The following is an 11,420-nucleotide window of genomic DNA, read 5'->3' as shown; positions in this document are numbered from 1 at the left end:
TAAAACATTATTTCGATGCTAACTACAGGACAGTCAGAAATACATACTGTGTAACAAGACCTCAGACAACTAATTATATCACATATTAATACAATAATCACTACGGAAAGGCCACATCCCAAAAACTTCTACATCCCAGACATGATAAACAAATTACCTTTTGAACACAGAAACCGTACAAAGTACAACAGCCTGAAAAGAGCTCTAAGGACATACTATGAACAAGAAACATGCACCCAAAATACCATACGAATTTAATGAAACACAATATATTCGTTCAGGCTTCCAGTTCAGCGACGCATCACTACATTCCAAGTGATTGTGTGTGTGTGTGTGTGTGTGTGTGTGTGTGTGTGTGTGTGTGTGTGTGTGTGTGTGTGTGTGTGTGTGTGTGTGTGTGTGTGTGTGTGTGTGTGTGTGTGTGTGTGTGTGTGTGTGTGTGTGTGTGTGTGTGTGTGTGTGTGTGTGTGTGTGTGCGTGCGTGCGTGCGCGCGCGCCCGAATTTCAAAAAAAAAAAACAATAAATAATAACCAACTGGTGTCATCCTCAGATAAGCTTACATATAAGCTTCGGGGATGAAAGCAGAGAAATTAGTTTTCATCCAAGATGTATCACATGTAACCAAATGCATGTAATGTACGTATTACATGCAAACCAATGCATGTAATGTATTTATTATATGTAAACAAATGTATATAATGTAAGTATCATATGTAAACAAATGTAAGTACTGAATCATATGTAATTAAATGTATGTAATGCATGTAATGTATGTAATAACTGTAAGAAAAGTATGCAATATAGAGTGATTATATCCATTGATATTGTATATATATAGAGTGTAATATTGCAAAGAAACATCTGTAATAATTATCATATGGATATTATAATAATATAGGTTGTAAACAGTTATTGTTATTATTATTATTTTAAAAAAAACTTTATGTACGAGAAAGTATTTGTTATGCATAATTGTGTACATATAATGTATGTAATGTATCTGAGATAGAAATAATAATAATTATTATTATTATTATTATTAAATAATTATTATTTTAAAGCAAGACATTTAATATTTTTAATTTAATATTTATTTATTACTTTTTATTTATTTATTTTGTTTTCATTTATTTTTATTTCGGTTTTAGTTATTTATTTTACATAGCTTACTAAGACGTGTCATTTTCACCGAGGTTTTTAAATTTTGATTAGAAAGATGTATATAGGGGAAGATGATTTATTCCAGAGCGAGGTATGTGGATGTACCAGCTTAAAAAAAGCTACATATAATTCTCTGCCATCTCCCTGCCTCCTGCCTCTCTTTGCCTTTGTGCATCATTTTATTAATATTAATGAAATAATTTGTTCTGTGCATCCGATGTTGTGTAGGATGTTTTTTACATTCAATGAAAATAAAAATGAGCGTTATGCATAATTTATTTCTATTAGATTTCATCCGACAGAGGAACAAATGCTGTCTAATATTAACCAGCATGTATCATAAATCATATTTTTCTGTATCAGGAAAACATTTAATCAAAATGAATATTTTAAGTTAACATACAAGAAAGAACTGGGTGAGGAATGGAAGTAATTACTGTGGGGTTTTTAATTCTTCAGATATCCGGAAATTAGCAGGACGAATCTTCATTTCAGAAGCCGCAAGAGAATAATAATCGCCTTTCCAGACAACCCAGTTGATTCCATCGCCGTAAGTGGTGTGATTTCCCTTCAGATAACGACCGTTGAGATTTGACATGTGGCATTTGGCATACCACCACGCACCGCGGAATTCTTGTGCACAATGACTCTCCCAAATATCGTTGTCTTTGTCTTTGGTGGAGAACTTCATTCCGTTTTGTGGAGAGAAAGAATCACCTGCAAAAAAGAAAGTAGTATGAGTGAAACAGCGGAAAAGTGAAAGGTTAAAGTTTGGAAAATAGTGACCATTAAACATCCTGAAAATTGGTTTCACTGAACTTGACTTTCGATATGTCATATTTTTCAAAGATTTAGGTCTTTATTCTAAGGCAAATGTATCGTTAAAAGAAGAAAATAAAAGTTAACGACCGTTGGTATCAAGTCAGATTGGCATAATCAAATCCTTTATTGAGTTTTTGAATTAATTTGGTTAAAATTCTGTGCGTGTTTTAAAGTCATGCCATCCAGATACAGATTCTGTGGAATCTGACGCAAGATGAGATAACCCAAGTTTCGCAAGGAGTGGGTTATTCAATAATTTAACCTTACCAAGACTCATTCCGATTTTTAGGTTTAGCTCAGTATCATCTGTGGACTTCAGTTTCTTCAATTTGTATTCTGTAAACTTTAGAATGCTTAATTTTGTACAATAACTCAATTTTTGTTCAAATTGAAACATGTTTAGTTGCAAAACTGAAGCTGTTCACCTTCATCTATCGGCAATAACAAAATGAACGAATTTACAATCCCTTCCTACTGTACAAGAAGAAATGCCGCCGTATAGAAGTCGCAACGTTTCTCAGGAACGCAATTATTTCTCAGTTCGCTGTCATGCATAAAGACAATATTTCTTTCTCTTCTTAGACTTTTCATATTAGTAAATAATCTAATACTAAATAATCATGTGAACTTGGCTATTCATCTGGATTCGATTAATGGTTTTAAATAAAGGAATAATTAATTCTCTCCCTTATCACAGATACTCTCTAGAGCTTTCATCAAGGTAAAGTAACATCATCTAGGTAAGAATATCTTACAAAGTTACCATATGACTTTGTCCACACGAAGTTACGTGCTCGTAATTTATTGGGTTTTTGTTAAGGACACTGTATACTATCTCACAGAGAAAATACTCAGAAATCAAATGGCTGTTTTCTACATACAATATACTCGCGAATTAATGTGCGCATACTAGACTAGATGAACTATGAAAATAATCACTTTAAGTGGAGCTAAAGTGAGTGTTTTTTTCTTTCCATTTTTGAAAGTAGTTTTAAATCAACAATATTATGAAATAGTTATATTTAAACTTTCGTTTTGAATTTTATAGAAATGAAATAATAATGAATTATGATCTTCTGCGTGAGAAACTTAATTAAAAGAATGGGAAAAAAACGTTGTTGGCCTAGATGGCTTGTGCCTTTCATCCAATTGGCTGTTGATAGTACAATGGAGGTGGTATGAACTCTGTTGATGCCTTACATATAAGATGTCGTTCGTACTCCAGTGAGAAACAACGTTGCTTATTAGAGGCCTAAAATGGACTCAGAAATACCATGTCATTGTAAGTTCCTTTGAAAATGGCCACGTGACGTTGCCGAAATATTGGAAATATATATTAAAATTTAATTTAATTTATATTCTATTGTGCGTTGTGAATTCCTTAAGTCAATTAATAATTATGTATAACCAGTATAAGTCTTTTTACGAGAAATACAAAGTACCATGTCAGACGGATATAGCAAGATTTCAATATTATCTAACGTTTAGTCCACCCACCCACGGTCTATATACAGTTTATCCTATATAGGTTTGTAATCTTTAGTGAGTAAGATTCACAAAAATTGAATTCATTGTCACCGACTTACCAGCATTCCCCATGTATCCACTAACATGCAGCATGTAATTATTTTCTTCACTCTCAATCCGAAACCGATCGTATAGTGCATACCTTGATTCTCCTTCAACGTCCTTGAGGTCAAATCTTATAGAGGTTTCAATCTGTTGTGATAACGCAAATATCTTATTGTTACCTGTAAAAAAAAGAAATATATAATGAATAAATAATGGACAGATATTTGTGATGATATGTGATGAATAAACATTCTTATATTCAAGTAAGCAAACAACGTTTCTAGCAGAACACTATTGTGTGAATATTCAACACCCCTCCCCCAATAGACGTCATTTATCATATTTTCTTTCCTTCTGCCACTGTTTACAGATAAGTATAGACACTTCATTTGATTAACAAGAACCCCTGATCTCACATTTTAACCTATAGATATAAAATTAAAGTATTTTTATATGAATAATAATCTATACCGATTCAAGTTAAAATGATAATAATAATATAAACAGGAACGCTACCTAACCAGAAGTCTCGATCAATATCTCCGAAACCATCTCTGTAGTCTTGCCAGCCTTTGTAAAAATAATCGTCAGATCGTCCAAATTCCCCTCTTCTCTGGATTACCTGTAAATATAGAACTCTTTTTTTTTATATTACAAAATATTGATAAAAATGGAAGCATTTACATTTCTACGTATAGCTTCTGTTTATTGCACTACAAAAACCATTTTATTCGTGCTAACCCCTTAGGACAGGAATTTTAATCCGGTAATTCTAATTTCTGAGTCATGTTTTTTTTCAGTGGTCAATCTTGTGCGTGTGAGGGTTTAAATCATTTTTCTCCCTGCACAAAGTAGAACAAAATGATGTGATTGTTGAACTAAACGAAAAATAAACACACACCTATATAGCTTTTTTTTAAATTTACTCACATATAAAATAATTTTAGCGCCAAATTAGAGTTTCTTTATAACTTCTTCTTCTTCTTCTTATGCAGCTTATACCTCTTACGTAGGGTCGTGTTTCTAATGTGTCTCCTCCACATCCTCCTCTCTTGGACTGTAACCACATCCAAGTTCTTCATCCCGATGTCCTCCCAATCAGTTAATCCCCATAGACAGTTTAACCCCATATCCATGTCCTCCACTGATTCTTTGAAAGAATGAATATGAATAAACTCTTATAAACGTATATTTCTTATAAGCACCTACGGTCACCAATTTATTACATTAATAAATCGCTGACCGGTTTATTAATTTATAGATTTCTGGATTTTGAAATCAATCATTCGAGAATGTCTGATCTATTAATTTGTTACTATGAATTACAGCCAATTGTTTTGAATTTCTAAATTACCAATGACCATCTGTTAAACGAAATGTAATGTGAACGATGATAACATTTAAGAACTATACTAAATTTAATTTAATCCTTCATCCAAATGTAAGCAAATAAAGTTTGCTCCTGAAAATATCTTCAGGACTGAGGTAAGGTAGTGCAACATTAAACTAGATTTATTATATTAAACTTAATAAAACAGAAATGGATGTCACAAAAAAGGAATTGTTTCGAAGATCCACTAGAATAATTACTGCCAAGAATTAAACAATAGTAGTTCTTTATGGTGCAGACTTGACTTATCAAACAGAATGAAGAATAAAGATTAACAGCCTTTGAAAACAAGTTATTGAGAAAAATAAATAAAAAATCATGGACTGAAATGAAAACCAACCAGGAGATCAGAGAAGAATTACGCTACAACATTTCAATAATAACAAGAATCAGAAAAACAGTTACACTGGTAATGACGTGTACGGAATGCCTACTAAGAAATTTCAATAAGAGAGAAAGTTCAATCAGAGAGAAAAATTGGTAAGGAATCGAAAATATTGGAAATATCGCTATCCTTCATGACGAATGAATTGATAATAACAATTATTTTTATGTGAGTTTTGTGATGCTCACCGAACGTATAAAACAAGATGCTTACCGTCCATCCTCCTCCATCAGTAGTCATGTCACAATATACATTAATGCTGTCCTTCACGATCCGATTTCTGGGCCATATCTTGTATATTCCACTGATGTTGTGCCCGCTTTCCATCACCTCTATGCAATTTGCTGGATGGCAGTTTATATTACCCACTGAAACGAAAAACCAGTTTGTTTGCAAAATGGAGATTTGAGAAATGCAAAGACAAAAAAAAACAAAAAAAAAAGAAAGAAAGAAAGAACAGAATAGAATAGAATAGAATAGAATAGAATTGAGTGCTGTTTGGCTACGGGTGGGAACTGACTTCACTTTGGGCTCCAAAAGTTAGATATCGTTAAAATGCGTTGAGTGCTCCCACTGGGGAATAAAGAACGTTAACAAAAGTAAACATTTGAAGTCTGTAGAGGCCATATGGTATCTCAGTACTTCACCGGGTTTTGGGAGTTAAGCCGTCTGCTAGGAGAAGTGGTACGGTCGCAGAGGCCCTATACACACAGTGAAAGCAGGACAATCACAAACATCTATGACCATGGCGGAATTCGAAAAGCCGCTTGGCTGGAGAACAGATACTCGAGCAATTCAGACAACCAGTTGGCGTTAATTATACCATATATTATTATTAGTAGTAGTAGTAGTAGTAGTAGTAGTAGTATTTTAAAATTTTAATTTTCTTCTTCTCAGTTCGCTGAATATCAGTCTAGTCAGAAATTATTGCAATGCAATGCTGTTTATTTCAAGAAGTTTGCAAATTGTTTAGCATCTAATTTGCTATCAATTCTTATAGATTAAAACCTTTAGTGAAGCAATCAATATTACTAATATTTAAATTTGGAAAATATGGATTAAAAATAAATATTAATCTCACCTTTCGACACAATGGTTTCCAGTAATGTAAAGCCATCTTCAAATTTGTCTTTCAGGCGAGTCACATCACATTTAAGATCGCCTTCTGTTTTGCTTAACAAGAAACGAGTAGAAAGGAAGAACAACACGTGTAGTATCCCCATCTATAACAAAGCATATAAGTGAACACGTGGCAAAAAAAAAGGAAAAAAAATTGAATTAAGCATAAACGTTTTGTTCATAGAAAACAGAAGCAAAGAACTCGGGGCATGTTTTCATATTTGTAAGAAGCTTGATGTTCGTTTCAAGACTGCGTTTTTTGTGCAATGTGTTGCGACTAGTAGCTCACACTTTGATACAAATGAAATTTTATTTAATTATTTTTAAATTTTTAAATTTAAAAATTTGTAAATTTTTAAATGTAAACCCGATCCACGAACGGATGTATCTGGTACATTTAGTAAAATGAGTGCGCTAAAGATTTTAGATAATCCCAAATTCTACTCTAGAGACCAAATGTGAAACAAGTTACATTGGGCCTCAATTAAGTGAGATGTTAGTCTCACACGAGGCGATGAAACTCATCTACTACCTAAACATACTCACTCACTAAATATACAATCCTGCCGGGGAGTTTAGAATATAAATTGCACTATTTATAAAGCAGGATCAAGACACTTGGCCATTCGGGTCGGCCTAATTTTCAGAAAATAAGATGCTCTCACTACCTAAATTATTTTAGGTTGTTAGAGCATCTTATGTTGAAGAGATAACCAGAGGAGGTTATCTCTTCAAGTGAGATAAAGAAAGTGTTGGCAATGTGGGATGAAGGGAAAAGTTTCGGACTTTATTGAAAACAAACCCCCTGAAAAAGTTGCAACTGGTCGTACAGCAGCGCTAGTTCATGACACTTGCCTAACTCATTTCAGAAACATTCTAAAATGGAGGAAGAAACAAAGCTCCTTGGACAGGTTTCTATTGAAACGGCCTGCGGATGAAAGTGACGAAAGCGTGGCAAAAAAGAAAAAACTAGTGAAGAAGAAAATTAAGAAAGAAAAATTAATACTATATACGGTAATCGGCTCCGCCAACATCTATTTATTTCTTTAGATTCTCTTTTACGTGTATATATATGTACAGTATTTGGTTTTATTTTGTTTGTATACAATATTTGTTCATTATAAATACATTATTACAAAAAAATGTGAGTAATTTTTTGACGGCTGGTACGAATTAATCTCATTTTAATTAATTTCAATGGGGAAAATTGATTTGCGATACGAACATTTTGACTTACGAGCTCGGTCATGGAATGAATTAAACTCGTATCTCAAGATACCACTGTATATATATAAAGTGATACTTTGATTGCCTTAATTATTCTTCGTCTTTTTCATAGTGATGTTACTGAAATTATCATTTCCTTTTAAGATGTTTCAATGAATTTTATTTTATCTTATATATGCTTAGAAATGAAATTTGAAGCGAGGTAAATATACTTATCTTTAATTATAATCATAGGTAAAATATCATATATACCGAATGTCACTAAGTAATTTATTCTGAGCAGCTGTAACTCGCTAGGTTTTCACTAATCGTTTTGTTGGAAATACGTGAGTTAGAATGCCATCTAGCACATCTTAAACATTTATAATGGTTTTTATAGTCCCAGATTGCATTCTAACCCACGTTCTTTATATAGTTTGGTTACCTTGATCTCCTACGGTGGAAAGATTTTTCTTTTCGCGAACAGTCCAGGAGAATACACGAATTTACTGACAAAAATATCTATTTAAGAATGGCTAATCACTGCCACCTAAACGTATAGTTAGGTAATACGTTCTGAGACTTAGGGACCTGTAAATAATCAGCTAATTATTATTATTACTAAATATTTTATTCAGGATTTTGACAACTGACTACTTACCAGAGTGCAGCCTACTTACCACGCTACTCAATGACGTTTTGAACAGAATTTTCAGTTCCTGAGAAGAGCAAACCGGAACAGGATTAAAAGATGTTTCCTGAGAATGTGTCTGCGATAACACCCTGGAGGCACAACTTCCTTTCTTAATACTTAGCTGCAGAGCTGGAAAATTCTAAAATATGAATTTAGGAAGTTTATTGCTTAGTTTGTATTAAATGCACCAATCATATCTTCCACTTTAGCTTTAGACAGATGTGAGATGATATTGGGATGGCGATCAATAGACTACACTCGTAAATCACATTCAGCGACTACCCATAGGACAAATCTAAATGTAATGATGAATAATAATAATTGTGGATTATTTATATTTCTTGTATATTTATCTTTTATATATATTTTAGGATTAAATTACTGGGAAACCGAGATGAGAGATAAAAAGTAGATTTTAATGGCACGACTAGTTTGGTGTTTTATTCTTCAGCTGCAAGAAAAAATAGAATTAATCAACAAAAAAGTAAAGGGATTAACTCTAAACAGCACAAAAAGTTAGCGAACACATTTCAACTTTAATGCGTTGACGTTTGTGTATTTAAAAACATACTCTCTCTGTCTTCATTATTGGGCATATGCATGTGCTCAAAATCTCGTGTACGCCAATATTGGATAGCAGCATAATAACAGTCTGATAAGTTGTAACTCAGGTTGCTGTTGAGATGTATAGGATTGAGAATGATTTCTTTAGATTCTACTATCTTTCTTTCAAGTTCATCATAACAACGGAAAATATTATTGGACTTGTCCCATAGTACTGGATGGGTGCGGTTCTCTTCATTTGAATTCGCGGAAAACGGAACATGGCTATGTATAGCACTGGGTCGTGTTCTTCCGTAACTTATGTCTCTCTCTCTGATGCTCCTCGATGCATAGTTCAATGGAGATCTCTGTTTTGCCAAAGTATGGTTTATCACAGTTGCACCAAATTTGGTAGCCTCGGGGATATTTTAGGTTGTTATGTCTACGTTTAGGTTTCTTCAGTAATAAGGGGAGTTTTAGTAGAGGTGTGAATAAAGTTCGTATATTGTATTTCCTAAGAATCTTGGCCAATTTGGGAGAGACGGAGCTGTTGTAGGGAGAAGAAACGTTACATTTAACACTTGTGGAATCCTCCTTATTGCCAGGGTCTGGATTAAACAGGAATTTGTTAATAGTTTTCTGGGAATAACCATTCAGTTGAAAGGTAGTCCGGAAGAAAAAACTGAGTTCTTCGTCATAAAGAAGGGACCGAACCCAATGCCTAAGTGTAGAAATGATATTCCAAACGTTTGTCGGGGATGATGATGGAATTGAGCGTGGAGATATACATTTGTGTGGGTAGATTTTCTGTATATCGATATTTTTAATTGCACCGCTGAACGGGTCAGTTTAACATCCAAAAAAGGAAGAGAACCATTAACTTCTAACTGAGCTGTAAATTTTGGATGTTGATTATTCAGGTGGTCCAGGAAGTTCTGAAGCGATTCATGGCCGTCTCCCCAAATTAAAAAAAAATGTCATCTATATATTTATTCCAAACTCTAGGTTTTAAAGGGAAGGAGAAGATATCTTTCTCTTCAAAATCTTCGAGGTAGATGTTAGCAAGTACTAGAAACAATGAGTTTGCCATTGCTAATCCAGAATTTTGTTTCTAGATAGTCTCTCCAAATTTGAAATATCCTGAATGAAGACAGTGAGTTAAAAGGGCCATGATCTTCTTAGATAATTTGTTTTTTTAGAAGTAAGAGAACTTCGTCTGTAGGAACATTGGTAAATAAGGAGACTATGTCGAAACTTGCCATGATTTCTTCTTCTTTAATATTAATATCTGGTAGGCTAGAGACAAAATCCACGGTGTTTTTAATAAAAGATGATGAATTACTAGAGAATCATTTTTGAGATTTAGCAAGAAATTTTGAAATTGGAGAATGAATTCCTTCTACAATTGGACGTAGAGAAATATTCTCTTTATGGATACTGGATAATCGATTTAATCGAAGGATCACCGGATGTAGAGAACGTAGAGATAGACGTATGTTCCTGGAGAATTCTGTTGTAGTTCTCAGAAAGTTGTTGGTACAAGTATGAAATTCGCGGGTACGATCCATTTCGAGGATCGAGTAAGGTCAGTTTGTATCATGTCTAGCATTTTGTTGTGATAATCTACAGAGTTGAACACAACTGTAGCATTGCCTTTGTCTGCCGGAAGAATAATGATGTCTTTGTTGTTTTGCAGTTTCTTAATAGCATGCCGTTCTGATGAAGAGATGTTGTCGATAGGAGGTTTGGCGTTGTTGGTAATGAAGATGGATTCAATGCGGAGTAGGTTTGCTTCTTGGGAGGGAAGAAGGAAGTAGCTTTTCAATCTTCTTAAGTAAATATCATTTTGGAATTGATCTCGGAGACAAAACGAAATTGAGACCTTTGGTGAGAACATTTTTCTCGGCAGTTGAAAGGTTATGACTTGATTTATTGATAACAACTTTATCGGGGTGGAGGTGTAGTTTAGAAGGTAATGAGTTTTCTTGTTTTTTTAAGAGATTCAAATTTCCTAATTAGTTTCAGTTTCTTCTCAGTCTGAATTCATAAAAACACTGTGAATTTTGTCTCTAGCCTTACAGATATTAATATTAAAGAAGAAGAAGAAGGACAAGAAATCATGGACAGTTTCCACATAGTCTCCTTATTTACCAATGTTCCTACAGAAGAAGTTCTCTTACTTCTAAAAAAGAAATTATCTAAGAACATCATGGCCTCCGCTCTCCAGCCAAGAGGGTGTGGGTTCGAATCCCGCGTAGGAATGGATGTTTGTGATTGTCCACTCTCCCAATATGGACTGGGTCACCATGGGAGTAGTAGGCCCAAAACCTCTCGCAAAGGGGGCCTTCACCCTGCAGTGGGTAGAAATGTAGTTGTTAATTTTTTAAATACATATATATATGTATATAGTATGTACGTTTCCTTTTAGGCAGGTAGGTTCTTAATTCTTTAAACAGAATTAAATACATTTAATTAAAACGAGGGAATGGTAAATGTTAACAGAGCTGTGAACGATGGGAGAACCATC

At 33.8% G+C, this 11,420-nt stretch overlaps 1 protein-coding gene across 1 annotated transcript; it reads right to left on the bottom strand.

Moving 5' to 3' along the window:
- Positions 1-1,420: 1,420 nt before the first annotated feature.
- LOC150103334 (techylectin-5A-like) lies at positions 1,421-8,446 on the bottom strand. The gene is made up of 6 exons (XM_090397961.1): positions 8,337-8,446; positions 6,413-6,554; positions 5,545-5,699; positions 4,073-4,178; positions 3,571-3,735; positions 1,421-1,879 (listed from the first exon to the last, which is right to left on the bottom strand). Exons 2-6 carry the CDS (start codon positions 6,552-6,554, stop codon positions 1,596-1,598), a joined length of 852 nt encoding a protein of 283 aa, XP_090254087.1. The 5' UTR covers positions 8,337-8,446; the 3' UTR covers positions 1,421-1,595.
- Between the last annotated feature and the right edge of the window lie 2,974 nt (positions 8,447-11,420).

The sequence above is a fragment of the Typopeltis vanoorti genome, chromosome 9 (assembly GCF_054136105.1).
Source record: "Typopeltis vanoorti isolate ZY-2024b chromosome 9, IOZ_Tvanoo_1.0, whole genome shotgun sequence".
In the NCBI taxonomy this organism is placed as follows: domain Eukaryota; kingdom Metazoa; phylum Arthropoda; class Arachnida; order Uropygi; family Thelyphonidae; genus Typopeltis; species Typopeltis vanoorti.
The sequence above is the reverse complement of the archived record's forward strand: the minus strand, read 5'-3'. Positions and strand labels throughout refer to the sequence as shown.